General features: G+C 32.8%; 1 protein-coding gene across 1 annotated transcript in view; it reads left to right on the top strand.

The window, feature by feature from the left end:
• The window catches only part of LOC138329840 (uncharacterized), a 97585-nt gene that overhangs the window by 61219 nt on the left and 14158 nt on the right, over positions 1 to 22208 (top strand). Inside the window, exons 2-6 of the mRNA XM_069277128.1 lie at positions 9971 to 10655; positions 14059 to 14121; positions 18565 to 18595; positions 19336 to 19353; positions 19621 to 19647. Coding sequence (XP_069133229.1) covers positions 10534 to 10655; positions 14059 to 14121; positions 18565 to 18595; positions 19336 to 19353; positions 19621 to 19647 — 261 coding nt within the window. The 5' untranslated portion in view covers positions 9971 to 10533. The remainder of the gene's footprint in view (positions 1 to 9970; positions 10656 to 14058; positions 14122 to 18564; positions 18596 to 19335; positions 19354 to 19620; positions 19648 to 22208) is intronic.

Here is a 22208-nt window from a genome sequence, read left to right as displayed (position 1 = left end):
CCAAAACATGCATATATACATATAAATAAGTATCAACGTATAACCTGACACCACTTTATACAATATTCTCCAATTTTCAGCAGAGATTAATTTTGACCAATTCAATTCACTTGTTCTACTAGATTCAAATTATGCATGTATTCCTAGCTGGTTGTCAGTTTCCCTAGATAAACACTTAAACAAGTGGGTATTGTAATTGTTATTATATACACTTATTTTTGAATATAGTACTTTATTAACATATAGATAAAACGAAGGAAGAAATTGGTATTAATTGTATGATTGATAAATATATATATATATAAATATATAGGTATGATATATAATTATACTTAGAAATATTAAATATATATGTAGTCATTGAATTCATGTTCATATTACAACTACCATACAAACTAATGCATGACACCGTTAACAGACATTTCAACTCCAAATAAAGTAAGTATATAAATCAACCCTCGTTAATAATTCAATAATTGTATGTTCTTGCAATTGGAGATCTCATTAATAAATTCTCAATATTAGGACGGTTGTGTTAAACACTTACAGGGACACGGTTACTCTCAGGTGATATAAATCATATATCAAAGTGATAATCATATTTAGATAGCAAGTTAAGTATTTCCATTATAAATAATAATTGGGAAAAATAAATTTTAAATGAATAAATGATATGCATGTGCATTGATCTCAATATGTGACGTCATACTTTGATTAGAGCATTGTATGCCAGGTCTTGTGTTTTATATAATACCAGCACAATAAGTAGAGGTATAATAGACGTGTATATACGGGAACACATTTAAATTTAAACAGCATAGGATTTGCCAACAAGCACGTGATAGTAAATTATATAATCACCTCAAACATTTTGTCTTCTACTTATTTGGGCAAAGTCGAATTTTTAACTATAACAGTTACATCATGGGCCTTATATATTAACCTTGATTCACAGTTCAGGAAATGACACAGTTACAACTCTATTATGTAATAGCTATAGTTACATTTTGTACATGTATAGCTAGAATTTTGTCTGTATGCAAATTAAGGCACCCACTTCCTCTTTTCTACAATAAATAAATGAAATAGATACACATATGGGATTCAAGGTATATAATTGCATTGTAATTTCTCAGCTGGACAATTAATTATTAAAGGTCAATTAAAATTATAAGGTAAAGTAATATTCTATGTCATTCAATTTTCTGTCATTTTACTTTCATTTTATGAGTCGCACATGTTCATGCATTTAGGGCAACAAAGAAAAAGTGCTGATCATGATTTTATTTATGACGCTGGTTTCGATGCTCATTGCCTTCGTCTGTCACAGTGTTAGAGTAAAGGCATGTAAAATTTGCATGGTTTTTTTTAACTTCAATGGTCACTGGTATGTCATGGTGTTCATTTTGTAAGTTATTTGGGAATGGCTTAATGTCATTCAATTGTTGACATTGAGTTGTCAAAACTGTAAAAAAAGTTTAGAATTTGTGGTATATACATGTATATCTATAATTACACCTTTTAAAGATGTATCGATTCATGATAATGTAGATAGCAGATAACTTGAAACATAAACATTACATTTTGTTTTGCTAATGTTTTCAGCCCCTTCAGGCAGCTGTGCTGATATTTCAAATTTAATATTTGGATACAAGAGTTTAGATGGCATGCATTTAATGGTACCTATACTATTGTACCTAATAACCAGCATCACTAACACTATTAAGTAATGACTTGTTTGCCCTTAACAAGTGACACAGGCCCCTGATTTTTTTAGGAAATCACTGCCCAATTAAAAACGAAAAGCTTCCAAAATAACAGATGTGCTGAGATAATAACTTCAGACAATACAAACTAAAAGATTTGGGGTTTTGGGTGAGGCTAACATAGTAAGTTGCATTGGTATTTTAGAAAAGGGGAGGGGGTCCGTGAAATAGGAGTCCTTGATTGCATTGGGAGAGTCGGTATAAACCTTCTCTTGTGGCAGGATCCTAGGGATTCGGACTCCCATGCAATCAAATGTGACTTCAATCTAGTTCTAGGTTAAGTTTCATCCATGTTTTACCATGGGGGGACAGGAATTTTAGTCCACTCCCGAGGAAAACCGGGTGTGGCATGGTAGGCCCCGTTAGGTCTCATCCATGTTTACCATGGGGAGACAAGAATATGATATGCACAAAATGGCAGTGCATCAACTGGATTGTCATAGGATTGCTCTCACTCATAATTAATTTGGGGAGATGTGAGACCAACCCGTGCTTTACCTGGGGGTTGCTGATGTGTCATTAAGTGTATGTTATACACAGGCAGTTAGTTTCGTGTTCTTAGGATCCTTCCTGTCATTGCTATCGCCTATATATGTGCAGATATGGTAAGGGGAAATATTATATGTACCTTAAATTAAATTGTGGTTTTTCATGTTTTGCAGGCAATAGTTCGTAGTTGTAGGATACCAATAATAAATAAAGCTTGGTATAAGTATATTTATGGCGTTCATTGTTTCGGTTTTAATCGGATATAGTTATCTGGATATGTAGATGGCTGAAGTGAATTAGAAAGATCGATCGCTTAAACGAGCGGATGCAGGTTTTATTAATTTGCGTCAACCAACATTGATATTATTCTCCAATCTAGGAGACCTGACCGAAAGGTAAATGAAATATTGAATGACAGCTGAACTCAAATATAAAAGACAAATATGTTAGAATAAGTAAATTGAAAAAAAAAAATTATTTAAAAAATTATGTTTTAAATACAGTTTATCTTTCATATGAAAATTCCTAAACGAACTAACTGTATTGGCGTGCATAAATGTCGTAACGGAACAATCGCTCAAAATGAGTTTAGAGTGCAAAACTGAAACTAACTGGGGAGTAAATAGTATAGTCGGAGAGAGGCCGAGCTTGCACCCTCGGAATTATTTTTTTCAATTGACATTTCTAGACTGAAAAAAATATGTGTAGAAAATGAATGTCTACGTTATCAAGCTCAAAACATGTCCCATGTATGATTTGTATGCAAATTAGTTCACTTACCCCCAAAAATCGAGAAAATTCAAAGACATCAAATATGCAGGGAGTAATTACAGAATACGGCATTGAGATGTAAATATCAAACTAAATCAAGCACGGTAAACATACAGAGCATAACTTACGGCAATTAGTCGTCATTTGTTCAATATTGATTTAGTTGTACCACCAAACATTGTATACAAAAATGCTATGTATTATGTATTGTATACAAAATACACAGCACAAAAAACACCTACATAAGAAAACGATAACCGAAAAATCAATCGTAAACTTCATTTTACTCGATTTATGTCTATAATTTACCATTTATTGTAAATGAACTATTAACGTGGTTCGATAAACAAGTGTCGTAACAATGCGATAATTTGTAGCACAGGGAAAACATGAAATAATTTATAAACATCTTCAACTAGATAAGATAAATTCAAACAAATACTTACATGCAAAGTGGTTACACAACGAATGATTATTCCATAAAAAAAGTTTATTTCAGACAAGTTTTTTATGATTCGAAAGTTAGGTGTTGTCTTTTTTATGCACATTTAAAAGATAGAAAAAAGAAGTATAGATACCATATTTATTAACCATGAGTTGTTTGACATGTGTCTACCATAATGGTATTTTATATTTAGTTATATATTTTCAGCAAATAAAATGATATAAACAGCAATAATAATAAATTGAGATCTCTTTCTTATGTAGTGAACATATCAACAACAATATGAGTACACCTTTGGCTTCTTATCGATAATAGTTACTTGAATACAGGCATAAGTACGGCAAAATGTAATGTACTTTCCGCCAAATAATCATAAGGTCGTCGTGTTCAAGTTCAAGTTCGGTGTGTGTTCATATATCTGCTCAAACTCCCCCTCTGTAGGGAACAGCAAACTAAATGAAAAATAGACCTTCAAAATTGCCCCTGTTTATAGAAAATTGAGCCTATAATATAGAATTATGACCTAGTTACTCATTGGCTAATTATGAAATTCAAAATTAAGTTTTTTTTCGGACGGGTAATTATTCTTAGAAAACATTTACATGAATTTTAAAATCAATATTGAAATTAAGGTTCAAAATATCAATTTTGATAAGGAATTTCAGAAATGGCAAAGTTGCAAACAACGTCACTTTCAAGTTTAAATCCCACGCTGAGATCTAACAATGTAGGTTGCAATATATCAAAAGAAAACGAAAACCACATTATTGTATATGTTGTAATATTTTAAAACAGTTTATACAATAGTTTGAAAATGGGCTATATGTCAGAGACATGCAGTATGCTTCTAAAGATTGCTTTATATCCTTTGGGCGGCCGTAGGGTTTTAATACGTAACTGTAGATTTGCCCCATTTCATGTACTCCTCTTTAGAGCCCCACTGAGACCCTAGAATTGTTAATACAAAGTATTACTTTGATGAAATGGAGATGTTCATCACTATATAGCGTGTCAATATCGATTAGCCATTGCATTAATGACGTTAAAATTAACCTTTGAATATGCCCAAATAGGTCAAAATTAAGGTCTGAAATCTGGAATTTAATGTGTGCGATTAAACCATTGTCAATATACAGATATGAGGATGGTATCAAACATTAGAAGATATATCAAAGAAAGGGCTAATAAAGAGAAAGGGCAGGAGAAGGGAAATTAGGACCGATTGAAAAAGTATCATCCACAGGTTTCTTTCTACAATGACATGTGCATTATAAACTTTAGGCGATTTCCGGTGAACGTATTTGCTTGTTTTCAGTGAAATAACATCAAACCGAAATATAGATCTAGATGCAAACTGCTTTAATAAATGGTATTTGATATAACCTTCTATAAATATTGAGTCAGGTTAGAATATTTGCAGTCGTCGAAAGGATATATTAAGAAGTTCCTCAAATAGAAACCCCAGTATTTAACATGGTTTTAGCTAATATTTCATTTTATGTCTACACTGGAAGTAGACTCCTTACAAACGGCCTACTAATGTACAGATGATGGGTATGGGTATAGATACTGTAGTTCGAACCGCGATTGCTTAAATAATTAGTTGTGTTCTAAATCATTAATCACAACTTCATGTGTTTGGATAGCGTATATCCGGTTACTTTAGCGGATATATTTTCGCAATTTCGCAGCACATTGTTATGATCGCGAATATTTCATCTGCGAAATATTGAGAAATTTTAATGGTATCTACCCTCTAATCCACAACAAATTTAATAAAAGATTTTTTGAATATCCAAGAAGACTAGATATCTGATATCTGGCTATAAGAGCGCTGTGATAAAGGTTTGTTCAAACGAATGACATTGGCCGACTGAATGACTTGCAAATAGTTAGTAAACATTAAGATTCGCACTGGTCTGCTACTAATTTTGCTCAAATGAATTACATTGACTGAAGGTTACGTGGGTCAGGTAGGCTAAATTGTTTTATGTTAATAACTTATCGGCCAATATTCCCAGTATTGGGCATGTAGCATGATGGGATGGATGACTATCAATGTCTTCAAATAAATAACACTGCCGTTAATACTTTCATCAAATGTACAATTTGCCTACATGTGCTAGTAGTCTAGAACGGTACGGTATGTGACTAATATAATATGTTACCTTTAACTAATCGGGCTAAGATTATGTAACATGATTCCAAGTGAGGCGTTACTTAAAGGCAATATTTTTTTCGCACGCCTCAAAGAAAAAAAATCTTTTAAAGTGTAAAATTATCTGGTCTTGGGCCTTCTGGTTCAAAGCCGATTAACCATTTCATCTGCACTTCGAATTCAGTCGTTCCGCGTTAAACTATAGTTCGGTTCTATCACAGATGAACGATGATTAATTCGTACATACTGTGTTTAAATTAGCAGAAATTAGCATTTTGTTTACATAATTAAAAACAGCAACCAAACAATGGATGGCAAATATTGACAAATACCTTACAAAATAATTAATATAATTATTGTGAAATTTGTCGAAAAACTGTCTTTATTTTGAAACGGCCCGATAGAGATTTTAGTGCGATAAAAAGTAGTAATGAACTTTAGTGACCTCCCTACAATGTACTACACAAATTAATTATAATTAAGTATAAATGTATCGCTGCAAGGTAAGAGATAGAATGAACTCTCAATTCTATACCTGATGTACAATTACATATGCAGTTAGGTCAATAAACTTCCCTTCACGCTGCCTCTGTCGACTGTCGAATTAAAACGTTCGTTTGACTTTCGATTTAAATTATTGTAACGCTAAATAAAACGAGAATTGTTTTGTAACGGAAATTAACAAATATGGCTCACACTTCATATGTCCATGATCGTTAATTTAAATAACTTCAAGAATATGGAAAAACATTTTTTTTTCCATTATAACCTCGTTTTTTATAAGCTTTTGTTTTGTGTTCCATAAATACAACAATAAGATCTATATTTAATTTTTTTGTGTGGTATTCCTACGTTTTCTGGCGTTTAGATAATCAATAATTGTAATGAAATCAACAAGTTTACAGTAAGTGTTGCAAGTTACATACATCCCCTGCCGCAAAATACATTTTCTAATATATGGCAAGTTATTGCTTAGTAATGCTATCATTGTATGAAGTTTCAACAAATTATGTGTTCTCAAGCGATCGTGCAGAAATGAAAATTTGTGAAACAAAAACTATTTACAGTCACCGTTACCTTTGTAGTTGACCTATTAGCCCCAAAATTCAATCCCAAACTATGCTATCTCCAAATCTACCATCGTATGAGGTTTGAGCAAATTCCGTTGATCTATTCTCAAGTTATTCGAAGCTAAAATGTGTGAAACAATATATTTTTTTAACAACATGATCGTTGTTGTTGACCTTTTGACCCAAAATTCAATCTCAAGAAATTTTCTTCTCATATGCTACCATTGGGTGAAATTTTATCACTATCCGTTGATTTTTGCTCAAATTATCGTCTGGAAACGATTTTTTTTATACAATCTATTTTTTAGTAAACATTGATCTGTGAAGTTGACCTTTTGACCCCAAATTAAATCCGACGCTGTATTTTTTTCCAAATATTACCAGTGTGTGAAGTTTGATCAAAATCCGTTGATTTTTTCTCAAGTTATCATTTTAAAATGATTTGTTCAAACAATCTATTTTTGGTAAACAGTGATTTGTGTAGTTGAGCTTTTTGAAACCAAATTTAAATCATGAGCTGTAATTTTTCCATATGCTACCTTTGTGTAAAGATTGACCAAAATCCAATGATAGTTCCTCAAATTATCGTCTGGAAACGATTTTTTTCAATAATCTATTTTTAATAAAAGTGATATTTGTAGTAGACGTTTTGACTTCAAATTCAATCCAAAGATGTATTTTTCCATATTTTATCATTTTGTGAAGTTTGTTTGAAATGCGTTAACGTTTTCTTAAGATATCGTCTGAAACTTATATTTTTTATAAAACAAAATCTATTTTTAATAGCAATGACCATTGTAGTTGACCTATTTGACCCAAAGTCAATCCCAGGCTATGTTATTTTTTATATTACTATTATAGGAAGTTTGAACAGATTTCGTTGATGTTTTCTCAAGACATCGCCTGGAAACTCATTTTTTAAACAATCTATTTTAGCTAACAGTGACCTTTGTAGTTGACCTTTTGACCCCAAATTCAATTTCAAGCTGTATTTTCCCATCGCTACCATTGTGTGCATGTTGCAGATTGATTCGAAAATTCGTGAACAATCTATTTTAGTAACGGTGACCATTTGACCCCGAATTCAATCCCTAGCTTATGTTTCAATATGCTACCATTGTGCGAAGCTTTATCAAAATATATCCATTAGTGCTCAAGCTATCATCTGGAATCAAAATCCGGACAGACAGACAGCGGACGGAAGGACGGGGACACATACTATAGTCCCCTCCGGTTTCACCGGACAGGGGGACTAATAAATACCTGAAATCATAATCATATATAATGTGAAGATCACGGGCGTAACAAATTATTTTTTTAATCTGGGTTCATGTCCTTTCTCCGTCAACACTGTATATTTTTTAACTTTTATTCGTAACACGTGCATCTTCTCATTCGAACTTTCAACTGAGATATACTACTAGATTACTGATAGTGCGACTGCATAGTGTGCTGAGTGATTACTGAATACCAACAATTTTGTGGAAACGAAATGACCGTGATATTCATCATTATCAGTTACATGTGTCAAATAGGCTTATTTTATTAAACCCAACTTCATGTGAATATTTAAAGAAGATCCAGATACCTGATTAGATTGGCTTGTAGATCGCTGTGATAAGGCACTACATCATTGTTTAATTGAATGACATTGCCATTTTTTTTTCATGTCACAGGGATTGAATACGCTTTCATCTTGTATGAACGATTTGCAAATAATTAGTAAACATAGCAACTCGGTATCAGTATGTTACTAACCTCGTTGAAATGAATAACTTTGACCAAACGTTCTCATGGATCAAACAGGCTAAATTATTAAAAAGTGCTTTTTGTTAATAACTTATCGGCCGAGAGACCCGGTATTCGACATGTAGAATGCTGGGATGAATGGCCATCAATTTGTTCAAATTGGTAGCATTGCCCTTTCTGCCTTTCACCAGGCTGTGGAAACAGAACAGAACATTTCATTCGATTTCCACTTAATCCCAGTGGTTTGAATTTTGCAGTGAAATCACTGGTTTTTCTAGTGATTTTAGTGGTAACCTTTATTCCCTGTTGAATGATCAAATGCATTGACCTGAATTTTTCAATTCAATATGACCAGAAATTTTGTATTGGTTAAAACTCCTCTACTGGATTTCTTGAGAAAAGTGCTAAAAAAATATTTACATCAGGATATTAGTCCATCAATTCAAAATGGTAAACATTTATTAAATTTAAGCCTATTGTAAAGAATGATATATTACACGGACAATACAATTCAATGAAATCAAATAACACAAACAAAATAAACGATTACAAAGGTCACGACGATGAACAATCCAAAATGTTAATGCTTCTACCAAATGGATTCATTTGTGTTTTTAAGACATCCATGGAAGATAAACTCTATTTGCGCCAAACAGTGTCATTCATTCATGCAAGAAAATGAAACTCATTTTTTTGATGTATCATTCAGTAACATTCTTCATGATGTCATGACAATACTATCTCGCAACGAAATATATCATTCCCCTTTCGCCTTTCTCTCTACGACATTTGGTGGTTGGTACTGTTCCCTCCAAAAAGCCCAATCGGGTTCCTTATTTGGTCATACGCTGATAATTTTATCTTTCACATAATAGAACACTTTATTTAGTAGTTGCTACATATAACGGTAAAGTAATTGGTGTAATGTTCATAGTGTTACTGGTCGCTCGTTGGTATCAATAACCGGGTAGCCTAAATAGTAAAGCAATACACAATTAGTATTAGGTATTCTCTACAATGTAGGTTTGAACCCTGCTTGACTACTACTGTATATGTGTAAGCAATATGTCATATCAAGCTCATATTTTTATTGATTCTTACCATTCTTATATCGAAGCTGTCATATATAACTCATGATGGGGTTTATGCAGTTCAAACATACGAATATCGACTTTGACATTTGCATGCAACGTGTCCACCGGTATGTTAGTTTACCTTTTTTTTGCTCTAGAATAATACAGTGTCGGTGTATCAAGGTTACTGTATTGTTTTCCAATCTCACGATGACATTTATCACTCGTTATCCATTCAGAAAATTGTCTAGAGTGATCTGGACATCTGAACCTTTTATCTTTGACACCCTTTAGTAGTCATAACACTTGCATTAAAATATCACAATACTGGCCCTGTTAGAGAAAAGACAAATACATATATTGAATATATTACTGTTGATTGGAATTATAGCAGTTTATTAAGTGTATCTACTCCCTTACGACTGTTCTGTTTTCTTTTGTAATTACAGATTTAGAAATAGCATGTCTAAAGGCCAAGGCCAAGTGTCCACTGGAATCCGCTGTCAAAGTCATTCGACAGTGGATGCCATGTGCATCTGTCTTGAAGTCGGATGCAATGAAGCGCCTGTCTGTATAAGATGCATTACAAATACTGGTGATCACTTCAGACATGACATTGCTTTATTGGACGATCACGTTGAAGCATTAAAAACACGAATAATAGATGCTAAGTCGGATACCAGGAATAATGTCCTTGTTCCTTTACGGACAGAGGCCAAAAAGGTTGAAGAAGATCTAAAGGGATTCGATCCATTTACATCAACTTTGAACAAATCCATCGAGGACAGAGGCGAGAAAATTATCAATAAGACAAAACAGTTGGTTATCGATTTCAAGCAAAAATGTAACCAAATTAGAAAGTCCACTCGGCAGGGATTGGAACAATACCGCAAAGGACTTTTGGCAAGGATAACCGAGGTTGAGGCTGACCTGACTGCACTTGAGAGGTGTCTTTCAGATAATTGCAATGCGGACATTGTAAATGTAGCTAAAACAGGATTATCGAAGCAGTATGAAGACGTCGAATACCCCAGCTAACATCCAGGAGGTGTCATTCAAAGCCAGTGAAAAGGCTCTGAATGATCTGGAAAGTCTTCTTGGGACTCTTCAGATCGAGAAGGTAAAAAGAAATGGGTATGTATCATTTTACAGGTAGTTGATATGTTGAATTATGTTAAATTCGCACCTCTGTAATGCATTATTAGGTCATCTGACCCGAAGAGTATGGCTGACCTAGTCTTCATGTCCAATCCGTCCACTTCTTATTAATAACTGAAAGGAACATTATTTTGATATTTCGACTGTATGATGCAAAGAGGGTGGGCTAACAAGTTTGTTTATAAAAATGACCTTGCCCTTCATACAATAATCAACAAGGCAAACATCTTTTCAACGACTTCTTGTCAATAAAAGAGAAATTTGCAAACCTGATTTCGGACTTGTCGCATGATGGTTTACGTTGATTTACTCTTAAGGGCAAAGTCATAATTTTATCGGGAGCTCAACTGCGTCAACTAAAACGACCGTTTAGAATCATGTACCTCTTGTTTATCTTTTATGTATTTAAGGTTTGAAACATATATAGGCTTTGAAATAATTTATCAACATTGATAGAATGTTAACATCAGAATAACATCCATACATATGTTCAATAGGTGGTCCAAGTGAAAAATATACATATATGACAAATGCATACATTTCTGTATAACTATCCAAAATTTCCAATATTGAATGGGTTATATAATTATGTACTTATTTATAAAAAGGTCTTATATAAACTGATCTGCAAGAAATGTGTTTTTTAAAAATATACTCTGTGTTACAGAAATAATTTATATTTGTTAACAGTAATTTTTATATTTTATTACATCAATCTCAACTATGAATGTTTAACGCAAGACATTTACACGGTATTTGTTAATAATGGATTTGCTATGATTTGCCCGATGTATAGGATATAGATTACGTTGCAGGTGTGTCAACAGATATTGCTGTTATCTGACTTTTGGACTCCTGCAATTAGCCCTTACATCAGATTTTCATTTTGATATTTGGTAAAGAAACATAGTTATCTAATATAAAATATAAAGGACCTTTTGATTCGGTCCATATGGTGTTGTGTACCGTCCTCGTATTAATTCTGCTTTCTGTACTTTCTGAGAATAATGATAAACATAATTTCTTAAGGACAGATGGACCACATGCGGTGCTAGGCTAATTTAAAAGTATTAAACGATATGCATTAAAAATGGCTTTTCCTTCAATTATGTAGATTGGGAATACAGTAATATCTGAGATTTAAATATTTCATTTCTTACTGAAGCCTGAAAGGTGCTTGAAATTGCTCTGATATTTTACACTAACTGGTTCCTCGACGTCATCTCAATTAGGCCAGCCAACCATATTAACCTTGTAGGATTTTCCATTTTTTTATGTTATAATTGCGACTTAGTTATGCTGTCTATGTCGCATGCCTAAATGCGACTTAGTTATGTCATACTTACAACACAGACTATATGGAAATATATTCCTCTTTATGTCTGTTACTGTTAGATATGACCAGATTTTACAATGTGTGAGTGACAAAGTGTAACATGCATCACATAAAGTAACCCTAAAACCAACATAAGTTCTAAATTATCGTTATAATAAGAAAAACATTCCAAGAATTGTAACTTAACATGACGGCACTTGATTCCATCGACAACTTGTGGCAAGAAAATAATATATATCGACTAGTTGTCCATAGCATTTTGGCGGGGACAGTGTAAGTCCATAACGCCAATACATGGTGCCGTAACTTACCGCGTGAGTGATTGTACATCTACTTCACAAATTATTTCCGAACTTTACAGATGGTGGAAATCATATACTACTACAATGTATGTACTATATACTGTCTCATAATTCAACATACTATTATACTGTCATGAAAGCACCACCACAAATGACGTATTTGAAAATCTTTTACAATCACTTTTGATAGTAAACATATTTTTTTTGCCTTTATAAGTTGTCATTTAAAGGGTGGCTAGATAGACAAGTTCTAACAATTTATAAAAATATCCGAATTTGGTAATTATATACAGTGTATTAGTTTTGGTTTAAACCCAAATTAACGTTACGTTGCCAGTGTATTCAAACATTACTCTTTATTTCAAAATTTGTATTCATTGCTTGATATGTGAATAAGTGTTTTGTTGAGGATAAGCGTTTTTTTTGTAAAATCAGGGATGTCCCTGGTAAAATATGACAAACTCCAATCAATGTTACCACTTCTATGTTTGGACTGCCTCTTCGTTTGAACTGTCTATTGCCTTGGCCATTTTGTTTTTAAAGTGAAAAAGTCACACCTTGACATATTCGTCAAGTAACAAATAATTTAAGTGATAACAAATAAGTGATAAAAATAATTATTATTAAGAAATAATTCATAAATAATATGTTTAAAGTCCCCTAGGACTTTAAAATGACAATACTATTTCTTAATTAGAAACACTTTGAAAATATATGGTATATAAGTTTAGTATAAATAAAGTATATCCTTGATGTGTTCATAGCAGATCATACAATCAAGACAGAAATACCTCTTCATTGTATCTAACGTTGCTATGGTGTAACTATAGGCTATAATATGGTCAAGTGTTATGAAACATGACATTATTTCGATGATTCCTTATACATATCACAAAGTACAAACTTTCATAAAGTTTCCACCTTAAGATACAAATTATAAATTCTTAAAAGCAATCTAAATGTCTGTTTTAGCATAAATACTATATACTCGTTGCCAGGCCTGTTGCTAGGCAACAACATAACAGAATGTATTGAAACTGTGTGTTTTTTTTTTATAAATTCCATATATTGATGTATGTATAGTATCAAGATAAAAACAAAATGTTGGGGCAAAAATTGACCCTTATTGCATCTACTCCTTTTTCAAAATGATCATGACAAACACATTGCTCATCTACTATTAAAAGTGAGAACGGTGTCATTTTGGAGAGGTTATACACGGTTCGATAATGTAACAATTTTTCTCTACTGTTTTAAATTCACGGATTTCAGTATAGCTGCAAATGTAGCAAAATATGTTTCCCTCTACCCGTTAAACAATATGGAGGTTATATTTGTTTTAATTAGGTGATAGTCGTTCCGTTATCACAAGATACTATTGTAATACAAATGTGTCCTGTTACTCCCTAAGCTGACAACATTACCAATTTATGACACCGCAACAGTATGTTGGTAAAGTTATATCCTAGTTGGCTTTCGAGTGCATCATAAATGAAGTCACATCAAAATAATCTCAGATGTCAATAGCAAATCGATAGACAGTAGCTTAGTTCCGTCCATATATGAAATACAACGTACATTACTTTTTAAATGTTTAATTCGTTCGAAGGTGGTAATTATATACGTAGAATTCGGACATAAGGCTTAATGTAAAGATGCACAGGCTAATCAACAATAACGGTAGTGTCCGATGTTGTACTGATATAATTTAATAATTAAGACGTATTATGTATCGTTCTAGGATCAGATCATTGGGAACTAAAGTGCAGATGCCACAGGCAGAAGCAAGGGTTCCAGCTAGAAGGTGAGCCACACATATATAAGAGTTTGTTTATAAGGTTTATAAACCAACAATTAGAACATATGTGATTACAATAGTCGTATAATATAGCTTACGTTCTCTATAAATGTATTAGGATGTATGAGATGTGTATGAAAATATCCAGGTTATGTCTTCTTCAAACATAAACATAATGGTTTGGTGAAACTTGATACCTCGAACTGCTATAAGCAAGGGTTCGCAATCATTACTACGGCCGATATATTTCTTGTGTCATTTTACACATAGCCATGACCCCATAAAGACATAGTTAAATACCAAGTTTACCTACAACACTTGATTGTATCAAGAATAAACTGTAGCTCACATTGACTGATGTTTTGAATTTTTATATCTTCATACAGACAACAGATACCAATACCTTTATGCCAGTATATGTGTAGAATATCGTAAAATATTTATCTGTATTACCACAGTGTGGTAATGACACCGGAACTAGGTACCCCCTGAAGCTAGAGTGAGAAAATCAGGATTAGAACAGAGATAAGATTGTCGCTTTTATCTGCATTTTTAAAAGTTTTTTTGGATAGTGACGTTTGATAAATGTGTTTCCGAATATATCAGCCACACAATGATATATAAATGGTTTTCGAGAAGTGTCGCAAAATAACTTAACAGATGTAAACATGCCACCACACCGAGGGAGGTACCGACGTAAATCGCCAGTCGTTAGAACAGATGCTGGAAAAAAAACTTTCCATCGCCCATTAATACATGATTTAGTACCACATTACTCTATTATGATATATACGGATAGATTCACAAGAAAATTACTTATAAGCCCCATCTATTTATGCTATGGGAGCAATGTAAATTATCGGTGCTGTATGGCTCATAGGTGATATTTTGATTGGCGGGTGTACGGCTCATAGCAAACGAGGTGTACGGCTTATAGTGACCTTGATATTGGTAATCATCATAAATATAATAAATGAGATGTAAAGTTATATAGATCATGTTTGTTTAATGATTATACATATTTTTTTTTTCAGTCAGATGACATATAACGTCAGCGGATTTAAAACAAATTTCCCGACAATACGTACATTTGTATTTAGATACGTCTCAATCTGGATAGTAAAAAATAGGAATGTTTAGAAACCTGAATACTAGACAATATTATGATCAGCATAAAGCTCGCTACCACGTAGTGAAACGTTCAAATGTATATCAACATTCAAGTTTCTTAAGTTATATAATAAATAATTCTGCCATTCACATAATTATTACATTGGAAGAGAACAATGATAGGCACTCTCATATTTATGACCACAGATACAATTTGGGCTGTTGGTGAGGTTTACACGAAACAAGTTTGAGTGGCTACATCTATATCATCAATTTGCATGTACAATGTTTGTATTTCTGTGACAGAAAATTGTAATAGGTTGGATCTTTTTCATGATAATTGCATGATATGTATTTTTTAAAGTTACTAATGAGGTGATGATCTAGTCGCTTCATCATTGGTAATTCCACATACATGCAGAGAAGAATGTATAAAAGAAGATTTAGTTAGAAAAAGTCTGTGAAGAGGAATTTTATAATTGCTGTTAGTTCTTAAAGGCCCACTACCTTTCCGAAATGGCTTTTAATTTGTAAAATGGGAAATTCAATGTAAAACGAGATTGGTAATTTTGAAGAGTCGCAAAAGTTATTAACTTACTGTTGATACTACACTTATCATCATCTTCTGAAAATTGTAATTAAAATGAATAAAATGATAATTTTCACAACGCGGGTCGTCTTATGTTTCCCGCCGTTGTCCTAAATACCGCACGGTAAATAGATATTATTGCGCCAAATGGCAAAACATCGAAATGAATCTCCACAGTTAGCATATATTACCTCATCTTAGGCCTTCGATATGTAGTTTCTTATATATTTTTTATGTTTTTAAGAAGTGAATAGAGAAAATTTGGTGCTAAATTATTCTCGATTTTCTTGACTAAACTGTAAGTTTTCTACATGTGCGTATCTTAAAAAGTGTCACAAGGCTCGTTTCGGGTGGCCAAGTGGTTACGATGTTCCGACATATTAGGCCACCAAAACTATATGGGTTTTGGGTTACCCGACCGATCCTATTTTCTCCACGAAAAAAAATTTAAAGTCGGGATTTCGACCTCAGACTTTTTTTTGCCAATGTAACCCTAACAGACATATTCTTTTTTGGCCTAACCACAAGCTCTCCACCTCTTGGATGCGGGTTCGAATCCAATGAGGGGTTATTGCCAGGTACTGACGGCTGGTCGATGTTTTTTCCTGGTACTCCGGCATCCCTTTACCAACAAACCTGACACGTCCTTAAATCGCCCTGGTTGTTTATAGGACGTTAAACTAATAAAAAACTAAACATTTATTTCCGAAAATGATGCTGAAACAGTTACATATAAAAAAAACAGTAATAATTATTCGGGCTTTACGTCGAGGTACTTCTAAGCATTTTTTATATAATATTTTTTATTTCTTTTCCATGTGCAATATACTGCAAATAACTAAATACTTTAATTCATTCTTACTCACATTCAGTATCGCTATCGCTTCATCATCATCACAACTATCATCTTCATCATCATCATTCTATGATTTTCATCATCATCATCACCATCACGTTTATTTCTTATATTGACAATGGATCAGATATCAAAGCAATATATTTCTTAGTAATCTAACGCAATATCATCTCGACAATTTCGTGGATATTGAATATAATTAGATCTACAAACGATAACCTAATTAGTGAACGGGAACGAAATAAATGCGTTTTGTACGTGTCTTTATGCTGCAATGCACTGATTATGAGAAACAAACAAACCACAATGTTATGCATGATTGTAAACTGTTAGTAACACTAATAATGTAATAATGATACATAAGATGCATTATCTTAAGTCTTAAATAGTTATCCTTTAAGTTTTCACCATTCCATCACTGAAAAGATACATAATATAAACTATAGGCCGTACAACTTTTTATAATGTAACTGTGTGCCGTACACCTCGAGATAAGCATTTGCTATGAGCCGTACACCTCGAGATAAACATTTGCTATGAGCCGTACACCTCGAGATAAACATTTGCTATGAGCCGTACACCTCCTTCGCTATTTGCCATACACCATTTCGATTTGGACGAGCCTTTTGACATAAATGAGCCGTTCTTGTGAATCTACCCTAATGCCCTTATATATCATTATAGAGTAATGTAGTACTAAAATATATATCAATGGTCGATGGAAAGTTCTTTTCCAGCATCTGTTCTAACGACAAGCGATTTACGTCGGTACCTCCCTTGTTGTGGTTATTTTGCGGCTTTTCTCTCAAAAATCAGTTACATATCATTGTGTGGCTGATATATTCGGAAACACGTGTACTAAACGTCAGTATCCAAAAACATCTCAGAATGCAGATAAAAGCGACATTCTTATCTCATTCAAATCCTGATTTCCTCACTCTTGCTTCAGAGGGTACCTAGTTCCGGTGACATTAACACACGGTGATTATGGTCGTCATATTTTATAAATCGTCTCAAAGGTCTGATCAAGAGGTTGATAAAATCCGTAATAATGATAAAGAATAATTCTTAAATTAATTAAAATAAATTCTACATATTAATTGAAATACAAACAATCTTAAAGATTTCAAGAATCAAGACAAAATTACATTCAAAGAATGTAAGTTAATGTTCTTGCAATAATGGTTTCAAAAACAAAGTTGTCATTTAAGACCAATGTTGAATAAAATTGTCATTCTTCACATCGGTTGATACCTAAAACGACAGTTAATAGTTTATGCTCTGTGTGTGGACAAAATACCCAATGCTGGAATATCGTACCAAGTTGTTCATGTGGAAGGAAGAAGAAATGTGGATGATACACTGGTTGTTAACCAACTTTCTAATACACTGTAACAGTTACAATTGTTCAAGCTAAACCTATTTATAACTGAGCTTACATAGAAATGTGTGTCTTTTCAGGCTTTGTCCTATATAAAAGCTCTTTGGAAAATACAAACATGCAAATTTGATCTACGGAGTCAGCAAACATTTATCACTGAAAGAATATCAATTAACTTAATGATGACAATGGAATTGGGTCCTAATTAAAGGCGTTTTTTGAAAGTTAATGTGTCGGTATTGTCAGTTCTATAATAAATCATTATCATGACCGTCCGTTCGCAAACATTGAAATTGACATCTTCAAATCACTAGAATTAATTCATCTTGATCTATAAAAAACATGTTTACAAAATTTTTACCACTGTAACCTAGACTTCATAGATTGTTATTATGTAATGGAAATCGGCTGTACGTGTATAACAATTACTGAATAAACTGTATTTCGGTCAATCGGCTTATTCTGTCTGGCGAAAAAGAAATATAGATAATATTACGTTTATTATCATTGCAGAAGTATGCCGCAGGAAGATACACGGCCACAGGTAGGCTTAATAGGATAATTAAACACCTGTTTGGTTTTACATTTCTTTAATGATGGGAATTCTATTGAAATCAATATATAAGGGGTGTTTACAAACTTAAAGAAAGAAAATCACTGTTATATTGGTTTAATTTGCTTTATTGTTGTACGTTAATCGAAAACTGTCCTTGGATAAGAAAGTAATTAAATATTAAAAAAAAAAACTTGAAAAAAGTGTTTTGTCTTATGAACAGTCGTTTATTATTGTAATAAGACTATTATGTCGGATTCAATTATCTCGTAATAAATTCATATTGATGCTTCCTTTATGTTCTAATGTCGATTTGCTATGTTCGTAACATGTTGCTATACAAATGTAGATATTGTAATTTCCAGTTTCCATGTTAATCATGGTTAACATATTGTACCCAATATGACCATATATCGATACATATACACAAACATATGTTAACTGAAAAGATGATTTGGTTGGGTTGTGAGTAAGTAAACGATAATGGAATCGTATAATATCCAAATAAATGTCTGACCCCATAGTTGATAATTCTATCAAACAATATAAACTTTGATACCATTGGTGCCTTAACCAACATAATATAGAAAAAAAATCTGGAAAATTCACCATTGCTCACAATTAATATAATTTCAATTTAAACCATGTTCATGTGTAAGTGAGGACTACCCGTTTGAAAATGTGGATTGTTTATTCAGAAAAAATATAATTGACACATTTCTACTTTACAGCCACCAGCTAGTTGCCAGGTGAGTTTTATGTTGAATGTTATGAACGAGATCAAGAATGTCAATTTATAGATTAGAGAAAATATATCTAAATGGGGATACATTTTCAATTCCATAATATCGCCAGTATTTTTTTTTATTAATTTGATTGATCTAAATTAAACAATTATCTTACCTAGTAAATCAATTGCTTTAAGAATACTCAAGTGGATATATACCTCCTGTTCTGATGCAGTTAGGAGCTATGCTTATCATTACTTTATATTTTATATTTGTATTTTCGAAAAGACGTGCGGACAAACCAGGTGTAGATGTGTGAGTATTGTTTCTTTCTTTTCCTTTAAACTTTAAGTAAGACATTAAGTGGTTGATACTTATTCCCCGTCTTATTTTAGAGTAGTATGGTGACTATGTGATACCACATCTGATTTATTGTTGCTTTTAAGTTTAAATTATCAAAAATCGCTATTTTGTTTTATACATTGCGTGTTCAATGATCTTCCAGACAATTTGTCAATTTGTCAAATGAATCACATTGTTGGACGTCTTACGATTTCAATCAGAGCGTTTTCTTTAGTACACATGTCCTCACATGGGCACGTGACCATTGCGAGCGACTATATTAGGACTTAGTCGGCACTATGTCCTGAACACCCCACTTTTGTATTCATATCGTCATCGTTGTCAGAACCGCCCAGCTGTGATGACGATTGACATAAAATGGAAACCTATCAGAGCAACCTGTTGTTTTTCGCTATATCCATTTGGTGTTTTTTTAATGTCATATCGATTTTAAACGAAGGAAAATCGATAAAACAATGAAAAACAAATGCATGTCTCCGTGTTAGAGAGTTCAGACACACCGCAGAAGCGTATTCAGTCTGGTGTCATCGGAATGTGTCAATTCTTACATTGTATACCAATATATAACAACGTATAACTTGCAGGAATATACCAATGAGCAACGAAAGGAAATGCAATATTAACTCACACACGAGTCAGAAAAGTAGAATTCTCCTATTGTAGTAATGCAACTGTGATTGTCATGTTCTATGACGGAAAATGTTTTTTTACGATTTTACAATTTGATACATATTCGTATGTATGTGTTGTTTAATGAAATACCTATTTTATGTTGTTTTTTATCACATCAGTAATATGCATCCCACTATGATAAATTTATCAGATCAACGGTCTTAATTCAGAACAGATTATAACGACTTAAACCATTTAATAATGATTTCACACTACACCTGCTTATGACATTATAATCTTATATATCAAATCGACTTTGATACCATGTGTAAGACATTTGAAACCGCAAATAGTGATTTCAAATATTAAAGTTTGCGTTTTGATATGGAGAGCATCAATTTGCCACGCGCATATTCTAATTGCAATATTTGTTATTTTTTTAAGTTTGATTTCAATTGATAACCACAATGCATTCATATTGTCGATTTATTTAACTCTTTTATTTAATACGAATTCGTGATATTCATGTAACGCCTTTTTAGTATTAAGGAATTTATTCATCATTTTACCTAATTGTATAACCTGCATTATATTTGGTACACTATATTATAATTCATATCCGTATATATAATAACTAAATGAGAGGCTCTGAAAATTGAAAACCAAGCTATTAACAAAACGCTTCTGAACGAGTTTTTGTGAGGAGAGATAACGCGTTAAGTATGAAAGTAATGCTAAACTATAATGTTGATTACTTTTTCTTTTGAGAAAGGAAACAAAAATCATTTTTGGTCAGATATCCCAGTAAATGGTTTAGTTATGTTTAGGGCACAAACACGGATAGTTGATGATATCACACGTTTATCTATTGTGATTTAGTATTGCACTGATCAAAAGAATTCAAATAAATCCATCATTCAAATTTTGTGAACTCTTCTCCATAAGATAAAACCCTATTGGCCGGGATCTAGGGGGGGGGTCCACGTGCAACCCCCCACAACTTAACGAACCAATGTTTTTCTGAAGCCTTATGACCTACTGATAACGAAATCGAGAGGTAACATTATATAAACTGGGATGAACTTCCGGTTATGACGTAATCAAGATGGCCGCCACCGTAAATTTCATGAAATTGACCAAAATTAATAAAAAGGACATAGCGACCCTAATTGCTGTCCGATTTGCACAAATGAGGTATCAGATTGAAGGTATTACTCCTGCCTATGTTATGAAATATGTACTTGTTGAATTTGATGATACAAAAATCCAAGATGGCCGCCAAAACTGGAAAATTGATAGGAAATTGTGCGATTACAACTACAAATTGGAGAGAATTCAGTCGATAATCATCGATTTTCTTCGCATTGAATGGTTTTCATTGATATAAGATATAATCTGATGTGAATGGTTATATCTGGAATAAACTTCCGGTTATGACGTAATCAAGATGGCCGCCACTGTGAATTTTACGAAATCTGTTAAAATCGATAAAATTCACATAGCATCGTTGAATATTGTCCGATATGCATGTATGATGTATCAAAATGGAGGTATTGCTCTCGCCAATATCTCGAAGTATGTGTACTAATGTATTTTAACGATACCAATATTCAATATGGCCGCGAAAATTTAAAAAAAGGCAAAAAACTGAGAAAAAGAATAAAATAAACGAAGAAAATTCAACCGATATCTTTTTTTTCTTCCTATCTAATAGTAATTATTGAAATGAGATAAAATATGGCTAGACTTCCCGTCACAAAGATGGCAATCACTGCAAAATCATCTGATTAAAAAACAACAATACAAAAGATTAATAAATCACTTTTTTTATAAAAAAGAGCTTAATTCGTAAACAAGTATAAGAAAAAAACACACAGTGATCAACACGGAGATAAACTTAA

Source organism: Argopecten irradians, chromosome 8 (genome assembly GCF_041381155.1).
Source record: "Argopecten irradians isolate NY chromosome 8, Ai_NY, whole genome shotgun sequence".
NCBI classification, from domain to species: domain Eukaryota; kingdom Metazoa; phylum Mollusca; class Bivalvia; order Pectinida; family Pectinidae; genus Argopecten; species Argopecten irradians.
This window is presented reverse-complemented; position numbering and strand designations above follow the sequence as displayed.